This window comes from Heteronotia binoei, chromosome 1 (genome assembly GCF_032191835.1).
Source record: "Heteronotia binoei isolate CCM8104 ecotype False Entrance Well chromosome 1, APGP_CSIRO_Hbin_v1, whole genome shotgun sequence".
Classification (NCBI taxonomy): domain Eukaryota; kingdom Metazoa; phylum Chordata; class Lepidosauria; order Squamata; family Gekkonidae; genus Heteronotia; species Heteronotia binoei.
This window is the reverse complement of record NC_083223.1, coordinates 81,709,616-81,726,941: the sequence shown is the minus strand read 5'-3', so window position 1 is coordinate 81,726,941 and position 17,326 is coordinate 81,709,616. Positions and strand designations below refer to the sequence as shown.

General features: G+C 40.8%; 1 protein-coding gene across 3 annotated transcripts in view; it reads right to left on the bottom strand.

The window, feature by feature from the left end:
* Positions 1 to 17,326, bottom strand: part of ORC3 (origin recognition complex subunit 3) — an 83,024-nt gene that overhangs the window by 58,137 nt on the left and 7,561 nt on the right. For all 3 annotated transcript variants that reach the window (XM_060236897.1, XM_060236906.1, XM_060236915.1), the window contains exons 2-4: positions 11,421 to 11,472; positions 9,959 to 10,056; positions 7,209 to 7,353 (exon numbers count right to left, since the gene is read on the bottom strand). In XM_060236897.1, the coding sequence (XP_060092880.1) occupies positions 7,209 to 7,353; positions 9,959 to 10,056; positions 11,421 to 11,472 (295 nt within the window). The remainder of the gene's footprint in view (positions 1 to 7,208; positions 7,354 to 9,958; positions 10,057 to 11,420; positions 11,473 to 17,326) is intronic.

The window sequence follows — 17,326 nt, the reverse complement described above, 5'->3', positions numbered from 1 at the left end:
TGTAGCCAGCTGGCCTTTCTATGAGATTCCTGTGTGAGTGAGAGGTGTGGGGCAGAAAGAGATTATTGGAGATTACTGCTGTATATCTCAACAGCACTGGAAGTGATGGTACTATGAACCTGGCACCATTTTACTGGTCCTCCTTTTAACAGCTGTCTCGACACGAAAATTAAACTCCTCCTGTAGATATTAAAAAGGATGCAAGAAGTTCACTGGCTAAAAATCTGCACAACAGGTTGCTTTTAAAGGCATGGGAAACACAGCCAGTAAAAAGCTGCAAGCCCCTCATAAATATCCTTTTTGGGATAACTGCAGAAAAGCTTGTATGAACTTTATATAACTTGAAATTAATTCATTAATTGCAGTACAATTCTCTGCTACCTTTCACAGCAATTTCCCAGTGTTTCAGTCAAGAAAAAGTATGAAAAATAGCTGTCAAAAGATTTTCTTGAAACCAAGCAAGCTTGGTTGTACCTTGAGGAAGGGTTCCAGTAGTAGCAGCTGAAGAAAGGGCCTACTAAATGTGACAGCATATTTTGAGGTAGAGCAGCTGCCAGGGCCCAGTGTGGGTGGTATACAGTGCTGTCATTCCCGAGGGCAATGGCAACAGCACTCTCAACGGCATACACTGGCCAGTGCTACTGAGGAAGGGGTGTATAGGTGGTGCAGGCAATTGAACATGGGCATTAGGAGTGCTTGCAAGCTGGAGAAGAACACACAAACAGATAGGTGCATGCAGGTGTGAGGGTGGAAAAAGAGGGCCCTGGGAATGTATGAAAAAGTTGCAGACCACCCACATTCTACCCCCATTTTGGCTCAGCATGAGTTTCAGAGAGATTTTTCTGAAAACAAAGTTACTTCAGAAGAAGAGGCAGGTTTCGGGGAGTGCCCTGGAAGTGACATCACAGGAAAAGGTGGAGTTTTGGTTTTGGTGGAGTTTTGGTTCAGTGTGCCCTGGAAGTCACATCACTTGGCCCTTGACCTGGAAATGACACCACAGGAAATGACATAATTCCTGTCTCCCGGCTCCACCCCCAAAGTCTCCTGGCTCCACCCCTGAATTTTAGTGGGCCACGAAGGAGAAGTGTAAAAATAACCAGGCCACGGGAAAGAAAAGTTTGGGAAACCCTGCTGTAGATCAAGTAAATTCCACTGCTACATCTCTTATCACCTCCCAAGGGCAATACAACAGCGAGGGATATTCTTATATAGCCATACTGAGTTTGCATAATTTCAAAAGCACTAAACCTCTCCATTAAGTGACAGATGCAATATCAAGCAGGGTAGAAACTTTTTCTTTCTGTTGAACAAGGAAGGGAAGGCAGCATTTGGGAAAACAAGATGGAGGTGTTTCCTTAATCAGGGATGGTTTGCTAATCAGAAATCTGCACATGGCTTGGATCAGTAGATGCAGCATGGCACAAAGTCTCAGGGAGCTCAAAATCCATGGAAGTTAGGGAAGAGGATCAGAAAAGTAGGCTGGAGCAGAGCTGAGCACGAACCTAAAACAGACCTCAACAAAGGAAAGGCTCCATCACTGAAAGTCAGCAGCATGGCATTTGCATGTCTTTGTAATTTGCTGGAAGGTCAGGACTGTGATTTTGCTACACTATTTCATGAAAGCAAGAGAATATTTCTGATTGCATACAACATGAATGAGGTCTGGTTTTCATTTCTATTATGGTTTACCCAGGGGTCATTTTGTAGGAAAAATAGTTGGTGGAGCTCATTAGCATAACTCATTAGCCTATGCCGCCCTCCACCAGCCAAAGCCATGCAAGAAAGAAGCCCTGGGTGAGCAAAGCCTGCTTGGGCTGGCTAGCGATCCAGCCAGACCCTCCCCCCCAGTCAAAAGGCCAGCAAGCCACCCACTGCCCAAAATCACATAAGAAGTGGATAAAGGGTGGTGTGGGCTTCTCCAGGGGTTAATGAGGGCTTCTGGGGGCATGGCAAAGCCTCTGGTGAGTGACTGCCTGATCTCCTAATCCAGGGATTGTTATGCAGTTGCACTTACTATTCAATGCACAGGGTAGATGGGGAGGGGGGGAGGGGGGGGCTATCAGAAAGGTTCAGGAGTTATGCTCCTGTGAATCTGAGGCCTGGGTTTACCCTTTGGTGTATCTGGAGGATGGATGGCCGGGCCACCTACAGTCCTCAGCTGAGTCACTCCAGTAAGTTGCATTAGTAGCAGTACATTAGGTCAGAACTTGAATTAAATCTACACTGCACAAAAAAGATACTTTAGCACCAGTGAAAGAGTTAAAAATCCAATTACCACTCCCCCCTCCCCCAAGTTAGACAGGCTGTAGATAAAAGTTGAGGACACCACATTTATATTTTTCATACATCATAACCTATAGGGGTTTTTTAAAATGTTTATAGATTTTCCTACTTCTTGAAGGACAAAATGAAAACAAATCACAGCAAATATATCAGAAGTAGGAGGAAGACGAAGCAAACTGCTGGAAGACTTATAATTAAAGACCAAATTTTTTACAAATGCAAAAATTTTCACATCTTCCAAAGAAATTTTAAGGTCAAGTTACAAGCAAAGTCAACATTTATAGGTGAGGGGCAAAAGCTTAGAAACAAAAAAAATGCTTAAAGGATAATTCACAACCTACAATGAATCTAAGCAAGAAGATGCTGCATTTTGGGCAAACAGTTGTAGACATTACTACAGATGAGGAATATTACCAGCCTTGAGGGGTCCCAGCAGACTTGACAGGCATAGTGAGGAAAGAAATACCAGGAAACCACAATGCCATTCATTCAAGAGCCAGTTTGCTATAGAGGTTAAGAGCATGGACTCTAATCTGGGTAGGGTTGCCAATCTCCAGTTGGGGGTAGGGAATCCCCCATTTTGGAGGCCCTCCTGCTGCTGCTTCAGGGTTATCAGAAAGCAGGTTGGGCGGGGATCTCTGCTGGGCACTCCGTTATATCCTATGGAGACCAATTCCCATAGGGTGTAATGGAGAATTGATACATGAGTACCTGGGGCTCTGTGGGCCCTGGGTTTTTTAGGAAAAGGCACCAAATTTTCAGTATAGCATCCACTGCCTCTCCTCAAAACACCCCCCAAGTTTAAAAAAGATTGGACGAGGGGGTCCAATTCTATGAGTCCCCAAAGAAGGTGCCCCTATCCTCCATTATTTCCAATGAAGGGAAGGCATTTAAAGGAGCATGGCCCCTTTAAATGTGATTGCCAGAACTCCCTTTGGAGCTCAATTGTGCTTGTCACATCCTTGCTTCTGGCTCCATCCACAAAGTCCTCAGATAATTCCTGAGTTGGACCTGGCAACCCTAAATCTGGGAGCACAAGGTTTGATTCCCCACTCCCCCACATGCAGCTAGCTGGGTGACTATGGGTCAGTCACAGTTCTCTCAGAGTTGTTCTCTGAAGAGCAGTTCTTCAAAGAGCTCTCTCACCCCTGCCTTCCTCACAGGGTGTCTGTTGTGAGGAGAGGAAGGGAAAGAAGACTGTGAGCCACTCGGAAACTCTGACAGAAGAGCGGGGTAAAACTCCAATCTCTTCTTCTTAAAGTCTACCCTTAAAGATAAAGGCTACTGTGATAGAGGGATAAGGTTGAGGTTACCATGAAAGGCTGCTGGGACAACGTAATGCTGAAACTGTAACCTTCTGGCCAAGATGAACAGCAAGAATACAAGCAAGTGCTAATTAATCTATTAGCTACAGTGTCCTGTTTGGACTACTGGGAAGAAGAAACCGCTTTGTTTTCTTTCCAGGGCTATTTCAGCTTGAGAAGCAACTTCTGTACTGGCAGTACCTCAGTAAAAGGCTGATAAGTGAACTAGCACTCAGTTAAAAGGGCTGGAGGCCATGTGTTCAATCTACATATAAATGCAAAAAGTGGGATAAACTGCGAACGACAACAGAATAAGAACTGCAAAGCATCTATGTTCACTGCTAGGGTCCAAAGATGTCTATACGTAGTACTGCATGTTCAAGGGAGCTCTGGGCTTGTGTTTCTCAACTGGCAGCCCTTTGTGTCACACTCCTCTTAAAGCAGAGGGAACTTTCAAATGCAAATTGACATATTGCATGAGAGATCTACAATTTGAAGAGACAAACTTTAAAAAAAAAAAACACTCCAAAAGGGCACTGAAGCCCCCTAGTATGTCTAAAATAGCTCTTTGGATTGGAAATGATGACTTAAGCAAAAGAAAAATTGAACACAAGGGGAAAAAAATCCCTTCATATATACAAGACTGAAGTAAGCCACATAACTGAAGGCAGCAGAGGTAAAATAAGAAGTCGTTTTAAATATTTTATTCTGTTTGGGTGAAAAAAGAAGGGGGAAAGGGTAAATGGGGGCGAAGTATAGTATCACTATAACAGTTCTGCATTATTCAATATAGTGTGAATCATGAAAAAGCATTCCAATTTGTTTTTCTCTAAAAGTCTTAACAAATCCTTTATAGTACTGTTAACATATTCTTATCTTAAAATATCGTTTTCAAAAACAGTTTATTACTACTAAGATGACAAATACCTAATCGTTACAACACATCCAATCACATGTAAAAAGGGTTCTATTGATTCTCTATTTCTTGTAGTGGTTTGTCCTTCAAAAGTGATGAAAGTTTATCTAGTTCTGCTGTTTCTAATATTTTTCCAATTAGTTCTTGTTTACTTGGAATTTCAGAGAGTTTGCAGTTTTTTGTTAGTAAAATTCTTTCAGCTGTGATAATATGTACCATCAAATGCCTTGTTTCCTTCAAATAATCCCTTGGTAAAATGTTCAATAAAAATAGTTCTGGTTCAAATTGTATTTGAATCTTCATTATCTGTTGTAACATTTCATGGATCATTTCCCAGTATTTTTTCACCTGCTCACAAGACCACTACATATGGTAAAATGTACCCCTCAAATACAGTAAATGTGATGGTACACAAAGATATTGATGGTTATGATATGACTGTGCTTGGAATTGGTAAGCACAGATGAATTACAAAGGTGAGATTTCAGGATATCCCATATAGGTTTCGATCCTGCCTAGATTTCCCCAGGTGTAGGGCGAGCAATTTTACCAATTCTCCTTTAGCTATTCCTTAGGGGGCGCCTCTCATCCCGCATGAACAGCATTTCAGGGTGCCGGCTGGGCTGTTGTGGGAGGAAGAATCACTGGAAACTCCCCCCCCCCAAAGGACTGAAACCACAGAGACATTCCTTCTTGTGTTCCCAGATACGCTGTCTTTCCAGATGTAAAACCTAATTATATTCTGGAAGCAATGCAAGTCAGTTTATTTGGACAAGCATTTATGGCAATAAGGATTTGAATAGATGAACCTGCTATTTGGCTAAGCAATCTGATCACTTATGTATCTGGAGGAACAGAAATTCCCTTCTCACTTTATTACGTACTAACTATACTTTTTACATAACAACAATGAGGAGGAGGAAAGCTCTGAGGATTAAATGGATTAGAAACTAAAGATCATCCAATAATGAAATGCTGTAGAAGTTTAGTCCCATAAGGAAAGTGTTTCAGACTGCACTGGCAGAAGCACCATGACTATGACACAATATGCAACTGTAATATTTAATTTTTTTCAGTACAGACCAAGATTTAGCAGAACTACTGCTTTTAGTTTTTAAAACAGATTTTTAAAAGGCTTACCCTATCAAAAAGGAACAAAGCCAACATAAATATTTATAATGGAAGTTTAATTTGCTAATAAAAGCAAAAGCTGAAAAGATATGATATTCAGATTTCCAATATGGAAGCAGCTTTTACAAGGCAATCACTGTTCTGCACAAAACAGTACTCAAAAAGCAGTTTTGAAGAATTACGTAATCTATAAGCAGCTAAACTCTATCCCATTTTGCCCATCTAAGACTCATCTGTACCCATTGCCTTCCGTGATTTACACCTTTAACTTCACTTTCCTGAACCGCTTCTAGCCCACTTGAGGGTCCCCCAACATTCAAAAGAGGCTTCAATGGATGAGAAGGAACATTAAGAGAAGTAGGGCTTGAAAACTTTCAGTGTCCACTCTAAATTTTGAATGCAATTTGAATTCTGTCCAATGGGTTCAGCTTGCAAGCAGGAAAAGCAAAAACTATAGTTGTGACTTATTTAGGGAAGTCTTAATATATGAATCCTGCCATTTTTATCAAATCTGCATAAAGTTACATATGAATACCAATACATCTGCAGGAAAAGATTATTGTTCTTCATTTTCAGATAACACATGCACATACAGATAACAGGCACAACCTTAAAAGAAGCATTTCATCCCACGGGCAAAATAAGAGAAAAAGCCTTTTGTAAGATAGTGCTCACCACTCATAGAAGCCCACTAATTGACAGCCAGATTAGCTGGGGGGAAGCTTTTTAATCGATTACACTAATCTGTCTAAGCACTAAGGCCTATCAAAAATTAATAGTGAGGTTGATTCCACATTTGTAAAAACAGAGAGACATGGACTATGCTACCATGATGATGCCTGTGAAGTCCATAGTATAACAGTCAGATGAAGTACAGTATTTGTCAAATTTGATTAGAGTATAATAAATAATCAGTTCTACTTACTGAAGACTAGGAATCTTCTCTATTTCATATTCCGTCGTACTATTTTATTTAGGCGAGAAAATACTGCTATGTTTTAGTAATGTAACACTGCCACCTGTTGCTTACAGACAAGCACAAGTTGCTCACACCGTGTACTGCAATGTATGCTGCAAAAACAGCAGATGCAGTACGACAAGGCTATTTACTGACTCTTAGTAAGGTACAAAATGGATATGACAATCACACAGAAAGATGAAAGAGCAGTTTTAACAGCAAGAAATGTGTGGGCAGGAAGTGAAGCCCCCTGTTTACCTCCTTGCAGCCCTTTCCCAAATGCTCTTCTCTCAGCCAAAGTCACTTCCAATACTGAGCTCAGCTGAAGGAGAAAATACATGGGCTGGAGAAACCTCACTCCCCACAGTCTGCCTGTGTATACTTTTTCTGCTAAAATGAAAACCCCTCCCTCTACATGCAAGGGACAGTTCTGGGTGTAAACAGACAACCAGCCACCAACTCATCTAGTCTGGCTCTCCCTATTTTTGAATGTCATGATCCCAGGCTCCAATAAGGATTCCACTCAGTTTCTTTATATCTCACAACTGAATTCATACCCCAGTGATGTCAGGTACTGTTCAATACATTTAAAACACCTGGAGAAAAGCAGTGTTACCTAGAACAAGAGCAGCAGAAGGAATTTCATTTGACTTCATCCGACAAGCCCATTCTGTTTTCTTCTCCTTGAAATTCGAATGAGATTGTCTCAAAAACCTTACGAGGTTATCAAACAGTTTTTTATTCAAGTCCTCTTGCAATTGCTACAAAAATATGAAGAACTTTTGGTTAGACAAATAAGGAAAAAATTGCATGTGTCCTTCAGTGTATTTTTAAACAAGCATCCATAAGCAATTGCATGTAATTGGTTTGCCATGCAACTGCTTATAGACACATAATTTACTATGTAGCTGGAATAAATCGTTTTCCTAGATGTTTTGATCAATTGTCAACAATTCATGGTTGCTGCATCTCCGTTTAAGCATTCTACCCAATAAGTGGTACAGGACCTTTTTTTAAAAAATCAAACACTAAAAGAAAGAGAAACATTCAACTGATTCTGCATTAGCCTTTGTCCTGATATTGTTCTCAGCTGTCTAGTTTACATGGGGCAGGAAACATGAAGCCCCGCTCCAGAGATGCCAATGCAGAATCGGGGGGGGGGGGGGAGGGGAACAGACACCTTGAGGAGCCCCTCACAGAAGGGAGGCAAGTGCTAAGTGAGGAATCTGTCCCAGTTACAGTAAAATAGAAATGCAGGAGAGTCTTATCCCAGAAGTTCTGAGGGACAAATCTCACATCCACTTATTTCACAAGAAAGTTGCAATGATACCTTAAATCTCAGTATATTTGAATACTCCTCCAGCAGACAGATAACAAATAAGTAACATATGAAATGCTGACCTGGTAAGATCATTTTGTGGCACTAATACAGACAAAAGTCACCTTGACAAGCATAAGCCAATGGCCAAGTAACATCAATAACTTCTCCTAACATATTTATTTACTTTGTTTATACCCCGCCCTCCCCACCAAAGCAGGACTGAAATTTGCACCATGATAAAGAGACCACACACACCAAGCAATTATCTACCTGTTTTCAGAATAGTCTCAAGCCCCAACATACAGATAACTCTGGGTGACAACTACAACTGAAACTTTGTTTCTTAAATTTTATATATTGGTCCATACAAAAGTACATTTAATTAGAAGCTGTTTGAAGGACTGAGAGTGAGCACTGTAGTGGCCAACTTTACAGATGTTACCAAATTATTCAGATTGGCAGATCTGCGCTTCAAGAAGATTTCTTCACGGTGTGTAGGCAACAACTTGAATTTCAAATGAAATTCAATGTCAGCAAGTGCAAGGTGACCTACAGTGGAACCTAAAATTCTTCGCTGTTGAGTTCGAGCTGAAAAATAGTGACTGAGAAAGATTTTGAAGTTGTAGTGGATAGCTCAATGTTAGAACATCTTTCCTATTAAAAAGGCTTAAAAGTCTGGGGCTTTCCAATTTAGAAAACATTGTAACTTTGTGGGGACATGAAAATAAGTTTATAAAATGAAGGAATTGGATAAACTCTTCTCCTTCTCCCATAATACTAAAGGACACCCAATGAAATTGGCAATAGATCCAGAATGGATCAAAGGAAATTCTTCTGCACTAAATTAAACTGCAGAATTAACACTCTATGCATACAATGACGGCATAACTGGTTTTTAAAAGGAGGATTAGACACATTAATAGAAGACAGATCTACCACTGGCTGCTCACCACAACTAAAGGGAATCTCCACATCCACAAGCAGCAAACCACTGAATGTCAATGTTGGGAGAAAGCATCATGCCTCTATGGCATACTGTTGGCCCTCCAGGAAAGGGGCTGCCTACAAGCTTTATTTATCTTCCCAACAGACGAAAGCATATACAAGAATTGTTCTAAGGCAACAATATTCAGTTGTTCAGGAGCCACATGTGAGTTTTGCTGTTCCACCTGTGGCTCTTCTGAGCACCACTCCCCAGCCTAGCAGCTCTTCACGTTCCAGGAAGGTTGGCAAGGCCACTGCTCAGTCAGACTTGTGACTTACAAATGGTTTCAATCTTGAAATGTTAGATGAACTGAACAACAGGTAAGTGACAAGCCTCCCTAAGCTATGATCCTCATGGAAAGGCAAATGCTTCCTAACAACATCACATCTATACACTTCTCTGCACCTTACAAGCTCTCAGCCAATCACCTGGGTCACTGTCAGGAGGAACTGGCCACGGAGAAGGTGTTAAAGCCAATACCATGACAGCTACCCAAGGGAAAAAGAAAGCTGGTCATAGTGAGGTGGTGATGGTTTTACTACACTTTCTCCATGACAAGCTTGCTCTCCTCTGGGCACCTCATGCTGAGAAGAGAGCAAGAAGGTAAAGATGGAATTCCTTCCCATCACTCCAGACACACAATAGTAGGTAAAGACAACCCTACATACTCTGAGGTATTCTAGAAATTAGAAAAGTTTCAGTTATATACTTATTAATAGTATTTGGTGGGGAGAAACAATGGACATATAGTAGTCATGTGGCTCTTCTAGTTGATGGTAATTGTGAATGTGGCTGTGAGAGCCACAGAATGCATAAATGCTCTATAGCCTCCCAATCAGCTATCTGCCTTCTTGTGCAAGTCGGCTCCTCACATACTATAGCTGGATAAGCCACAGGAGATAGTTATCACACATATATCACTACGGAAAATAAGTGCTCTTCATCTACCACATTCCAAATTTTTTTAAAAGATAAAACACCTTTGTTTTGCTCAGGCTGTTCCCAAGATCACACTAATAAAGTCAGTTGCATGCTCAAAATTAAAAATGGCAGCACTCACCTCTGTTTCAGATTTAATCCGTTTCCATAATGACTGACATGTATCAAATCGCAACTCACTGTCCTCTGAGTCATTATTACCTTCACAAAAATAGTCAGCTAGAAACACAAGTAATTAAAAAAATATAGCCATCATGGTTACTATTTATAAAACAGCTTCCTGGATACAAGGAATGCATAATTTCTGTTCTGAAGGATCTCTGCTTTTCAATGCCTGTTCATTTCTAGTTTCAGTTCAGAAAGCTAGTTTTTACTTCATGGCCCTTTTGATAGATGGATTCCTGAAGAACTGCCTTCTTCTGTACTGTCCAGTTAAGATCCTCTTCCCAGAGCATTTTTTTAAATGGTGATGCCTCACCTTTGAGATGTTCACCATCTTTAGGCACCAGGCCAAATTAATTTTATCCCAACTTTTAACTGAAGGGCTCACTCTTACTAGATCCAACTTTACTGCTAAAGAAGCATGTTAATGCAGCTGCAAAAAAGGAAGAAAAGAAGAAGCTTTCTTCCAACTCAGTTTATCCCAGAAGATGGCCCCCTATCTGACTTGGCTGATCTGGCCACCAGACTCCACACCACGGTTGACATAAAGACTGTAATGCACTCTACATAGGCCTTCCCTCAAAGTCAACATGAAGACTCCTCTTGCAATCTCAAGGACAGGATGAGCTCTGATGGTTTTATATGTGAATGTTTTGCAACCTAGATTTTGACTTTTAATATAGTGTCTTATTTATTTATATAATTTAAACTTTATCAGTATTTATGTAAACTTAGAGGTGTAATTGTATATACACTACATATTACAGACTCCCCTGAATAAGCGCTATTGAAAGAACACATAGGGAATTTTTTTGTGAATGGGTTTCAACTATCAGCAAGCCCTCAGTTTTATTTTTCATGCAAATAATAAAAGTGGCAAGTGAAAAAGTGGACAGCAGAACTTGCATGGATTCTATGCAAGCAACTGACTCGCAAGCATAAAACTTCCTCTCATGATGAATGTGAAGGCCCAGAAAGTAAATCAGAAATATCCAAGGGGAGGAACATCTTTTCCTTAAGTTCCTTTTCCAACAGAAACAATTGATATTTTGAAGAGCACTGGGGGGGGGGGGGGGAATTAAGCCCACTATATGAAATGTTTTCCCTTTTGGAATGAGTGAAATGCATTTTAAGGTAAAATTTTAATCACTCCGTTTGTGTAGCGTGAGAAAAGTGTCTTTTCACTGCTAGAAAGGTACGTTTGGGATCTATTGGTGCCTACCGCTAAGCATGACCCAGTCTTTTCAAAAGCAGACTAAATACCACAACCATAATTTTCCAGACATCTTCAGAGATGTTATATTATCTGATATACTAGGATACCCGGAAAGACATAAAGATGGCACCATTATGTAAACCAACACGATGAACAAGACAGGAAGGCTCTAATAAAGTTCAATTACATAGTAATTCATACTAACCTGTTGAAGTTATCTTCCTCTTCTTAGACTGTGGCTTGAACACAAAGCAGCCCTTTAAGAAATCAAGAAACAAAGGAACCATGGACAATAGTGAATGTTTTATCAAGATTCTAGGTTTCTGGCATAAAAAATTTCAGGAGGTCACTGAAATTATTTTACACAATCCCACATTAAATAACCACCTATTAATCCTGATTTGATGTTCATTTCAGTTTACCAATTAAAAACTAAAATTGCCACTCCATGCTTCATTTCCTGTTGCCGTATGGAAACACTAGTATTGCAGTCTAGTTTCTTAGACTGATGCACCATCTTCTACCTAGTTAAGAATCTTTCTAATTTAGGATAAGATTTTGTGAACAATGCAGACACATGTTTTTATGAACAATCAGAATTCTAACAGAAATGAAAACGAAATGAAATGGATTCTGCACTGATGGTAATCTTTGGATCAACTGTACAAACGCCATATTTCTGGAGATTGGCTAGTATTAAATCTGGAGATTTAAGATTTTAAAATATCTGCTTACAAATTGATGCCTAAACAACATTAGAAACAAACTGTCCTTACTGCACTAAGTGCACATTTTTGGGTTCTCTTCCTTTGAGAGTCTGCAGGTAAAGACAGCCTTGATCGCTTCACTCCCCCTCAATCAGCCTGCTTTGTATTAAGAACAAGCACTTTCAGTCCAGTAATCTGTCCTCTACCAAGACATTTAAACTCAAAGGTTTAAAGAGTTATATTCTGAGAGTTATTTTTTTCTTTATTTCATTTACAGCACACCTTTCTCACTGACACTTGAGAAGAATTACATAATATAAACCCAATACAACTAGACAGTATAAGACATCCAATGAACAATGCAATAGAATCAGGACCACAGAATCAGAAGACATCACAGAAGGAAACAGATGCTGAACTCTTAGGCAGACAGATGCAAAACTGTTTTGTTGTTCTTGTTCAGTTGCACAGTCGAGTCCGACTCTTTGCGACCCCATGGACAAAGTCATGCCAGGCCCTCCTGTCTTCTACCATCCTCCAAAGTCTGCTCAAAAAACTGTTTTGCTGACCATTTATTCTCCTTCGAGATAGAGTCTGAGAGAGTTTAGAATTACTGTTATCATTCCTAGTTTATGTCACAAAAATGTACAGTTGCAGTGAAGGCAAAACTCTTGTCTAAACTAGAAATGGTATGTATGGGTTGCTTCCCAAAATGATTTTACCTTGGTTCCTAGATCTGGAAGTTCTAGACAGACAGAAGGTTAGCCCCATACTCAGGAAGTCTTCCTGCTGCAACAGCAGACCTGTCCCAAAGTTTGTTTGGCTATGCCCCACACACATCATATTCCTAATCTTAGGCCTTTAAAGAGGAACAAATCCAGCTCTTCATCTTCATTCCTCTGTGCAGGCACACATTGGGGACTACACAGGCCTGCCACTAGGGCATTTCTTCCCAGCATTTCCATTCATCTCTATAGAAAACTGAAAGGCAGCCCCTCCTCCCAGAGCTATGTTTTCCCACCCAAATTGTCACATGTTCCTGGGAGGGGCTCCCTTCCTTCCCTCAGTTCTTTTCTTGCTGCCATCTAACAAAGACATACTTACCAGCTTCTCCATACCTCATTGTGACCTTGGTACAGTTATGTCAGAAGGTGCTTTTAAAGAAAAGTTCCCATTTGTTGGAAGTGTCAAAAATCGAAAGGATAATGTTATCATATGTGGTGGTACTGTGACTTAGTGAAAAATTATTGGAAACAAATTCACAGTTGTCTACAGAAAATCCTGAAGACTAATTTGCGGCATAAACCTAAGATGTACTTGTTGAATATTTGCCAAGATTCGCTCCTCAAACCAACAACCAAATTCTTGATCCATGCAGTAACTGCAGCAAGAATAATATATGCAAAACAGTGGAAAACGCAAAAAATACCTAAGCAAGAAAATTTTGTTCAGAAACTTTTAGAAACAGCTGAAATGGACTTGCTTTCTGCAAAATTACGAGAAGGAAGTGTACAAGACAATAAGATCTGGCGACCACTGTATGACTGGTTAGGTGCAGTATGGAAATTGAGACAACTAAGTAGTAGTATATTTATACATAAAGAATATATAAGATAAGGAGTGAGTACTGTATAATATATTGAAACAAGATGCAATTATAAGAAATATGTATTTGTAAACCAAAATAAGAATTTTAGAGAGGTAGAAGTGTTATAAGAGACAAAATAGAGAATACTAATTGTAAACAATATATAGATGAAATGATTGAATCAGATGTATATGTAATGAGAAAAAAAAATAATCAAGAGAGGTGCTTGTCCTCTTCCTCCAATCCTGTTTTCCCTTATTTCCCCATAAAGCCTTCCCTTTTCCCTTCCCTATAACTGAAACTCAATAAAACCTTTAATTGGGGGGGGGGGGGGGGAATAAAGAAATGTTCCCAGCATGGGTCTAAAATTACCAGCCCCAATGGGCAGTTCCTCTGTCTCCTTTGCCTCAGCAAAGGACACAATACTGTCAGCTGAGAGCACTACATTCAATCCACACCAAAGGCGAAATCCAACAGTGTAACATGACTCAACAGTAGCCTTTGGGGGAAAAGCCCTTTCATGTCATGAGAGCTTGACAGCAAAGTCTTTCACTTTGGTGAAGCAACAACATTCTCACCGGTAAGTCTCCTTCCTTATCTGACCAACCATCACACCTGCCCTCAAACATATTAGTTCCATTGGGTCCAAGTTTGGCTCCAGTCTGGCATTGTTCCAAATTGTCTCGATGGTTTTACTTTGGAACTGCCCCCCTAAGGAGGTTGGAGCAAAATCCAACATAAAGAGGCACTGTGATAACGATCATATGGCCTCTAGGTGCTCTCCAACTTCAGCTCTCTTGTGTGTCCTGATGGATTTAACACTGTTGGTTCAGTTCTAGAAATCAGCATCAGTTCTAGAAATCTTGCCTCTGAGAACCCTCCCACCACACTTGCAATTCCCAGCTTCATCTTGTTCAGAGAGTGAGACTCAGATGGATTTGACTACAGTTTTGGAATCCACACAGTCAGTTCCATGGCCTTTGGTGGCCCCTCCTCAACCCTGCAACAGTATCCCTTCACTTATCCTTCCCTCATCCCTTCAGAATGGGCTGATCATCCTAGATCCTCTGGAATTGAGCCTCTACTGCTGGAATATCACTCTTACCCACCTACATCAAGCTGGGTGGGTGCCATACCACTCCCCAAAAGGATCTACCTATGTTCCCAGAGTCAGAAAATGAGACTGCTGTCTCTCTGTTGGAACCAGGCTCTGGTCCACCTTTTGATCCTTCACCCAATGACACTGTAGGAAGTACAGATCAGATCCTGCCTAATGAAGACTTGTGTCTACATGAGCCTGCCTCAGCGGGGAGGGCGGGGTATAAATAAAATTTATTATTACTATTATTATGAGCAAATGATTAGGATGGCCAAAACAAAGGAAATCAAGGTTACCTTTTTGGTTCCTAGACCCAATGAGAAAATATTGGATAGACTGTACTCTTAATTCCTCATTTGTTATGTTAGACAGTATTTTCAATATTTCCAACAGTATATGGGAAAGACCATCCAGCATTCCTGACACTTCAAAAATAGAAAACCTTTATACAGTGCAGCAGCAGGGTTGCCTTTACTTATTCACACATCCAGCTCCTTCAGCCCTTGTCGCAGGGGAAATGCAAGCTTGTCACCAACCAGGTTCCATTCTTCCCCTACTGACAGAGTACGATCAATGCTGTCAGCAGAAAGGGGTATTCTTCACTGGCTCTCAATCTTTGAATTGTCAACTATGCTGCTATAATGGGCGGCCACCAACTTTTTTTATGGGAAGGTATGTCCTCCTATGTTGACTTTCTACTTGATAACAAACTACTTCAGGCTGAAGCCTTGTGCTTATCAAAACAACAGATCAGTGCAGGGAGGCATGTTTTTAACTTTTTGTCCCTGAGGACCCATTTGAATTGTGGGGGGATCAGGCTGTAAAATTGCTCCAGCCCTATCAGGTTCCTTAGCTCCTCAAAGGTGGTGACTTTGCTGCCTTCTACCCACCTATTGAGGGCTCTGTCCAGCCAGCACCCCATCTGAGAATATGCCTCCCCAGACTTTCTTTTTATGTCCCTGAAGGTTTTCCTGCTTTGCTCTGCAGTGAAACCCAATCTAACCCTGACCCTTTCCTTGAACAGGTCATAATTAGAGGTCTCATCATCCCTCATTTCTGAGTATATTTCACTCAGGCTGCCACAGATCTGAGGACACAAATATAACATCAGCGATGCGTAGGTCATGACATGTCCTCTCAAAGCAGAAGAGGAATGCTTCTACATCGTCTCCCTAGTTGTACTTGGAAAACTTTTTCTGTTCCACAGGAGGCTTGTCCCTGTGAGGACTGGGGAACTCTGCCCTCACTTTGATTTCTTTAATTTTGAGTTCATATAACTCTTTTTCTTGTTCTCTCTGCCTTTCCCGCCTGTTCTGCCAGCATTTTGGTCATTTGTAACTGGTGTTCTCTTTCTGCCTTTAATCTTGCCAACTCTAAGTTATCATCTTTTTTCCAAGCTCATTATAGCCAGTTCTATTTTATCCAGTGCTATACTCAGCTCCAACATTTTTAACTCATGGCTGGCGCTCCTCACAGCCTCTGCTAGCTCATCATGCTGGCTATCTCCCTTGGCTTTTCTCGCCTTTTCTGGTGGTGCCATTTCTGACAGGAATTTCTCCTCAAAACTAGTTCTGAGGTATAAAAAATTGTTTTTATTTTCCGTGGGTATTTATGGATCATGGCACTACCACCAAAAACGTGAGGGACCCAGTCAGTGTCTGCTTGGAAGGGCAACCACTTTAAATTTCTCCCCAGTCACTTTCTCTCAGTCCCTCAGGCACACAGAAATCCTGTCAGTGTTGGCGTTTAGTGTGTGGTCTCTTGAGACTTGAAGGAATAAAGTCTGAACACAGCTGCTGTTAGGCAAACTATATACTATATTTATTTACAGATATTTACACAGTGACAAAGTGCTTCGCATATACAACCACCATCCATCCACCACACGTAGCACTGGGCTACATTACATTTATACAGTTCAGCACAGTTCATTATCCAATCAGCTTAGTGCTGAGTCATTATACTCTTCCCCCTTACATCATCCTAGCTGATGCAATCTGGAGGACTGCCAGCTGTCAACTGTCCGTTAGATCATCTACTGTCCTGTAGATCATTCCAGCTCTAGCTGTGGTCTGATGACTGTATACTCTGACACCCCTCTTCATATCTCAGACCACCAGCTTCAACATTTCTCTCAGCTTTAAGAATCTGTCCACTGCTACATTCTTTGTAAATACATCTGCCACATTAACACAAGATTTACAATGTTTAAAAATGACCATTCCGTTATTTACAGCTTCTCTAACATTCTGGTAACGGATATGTGCTTACTCCTGCTAACTGCTAGATGCTGAGCAGCCGTACTATCACAATACACCTCCACTGGTGTTGGATCTTGTATTCCCAGATCCCTCATTAGCTGTCTTAACCATTCAATTTTGATGATAGTATCACTTATTGCAGAGTATTCTGCTTCACAGCTGCTCATTGAAATATGTGGTCGTAACATCAAAATGATGTACTGTCATGCCACTCATTCCTGTTTTACACAGCGTTGCTTTCAGTGTTTCAATTCTTACAGTAGGTGCAAAACTTTCATCAAAATCTCTGCCCTCTAGCTGTGTAAACCCTCTAGCTACCAGCCTCGCCTTTTTCTGTAAAGACCCATCAGTCCGGCGTTTCAGTTTATACAGCCACTTACAGCTGATGACTGTTTTACCCGCTGGTAGAACCGCAGGTGTGAATACATTGTTTTTTTTCAGTGAGTCAAATTCTTT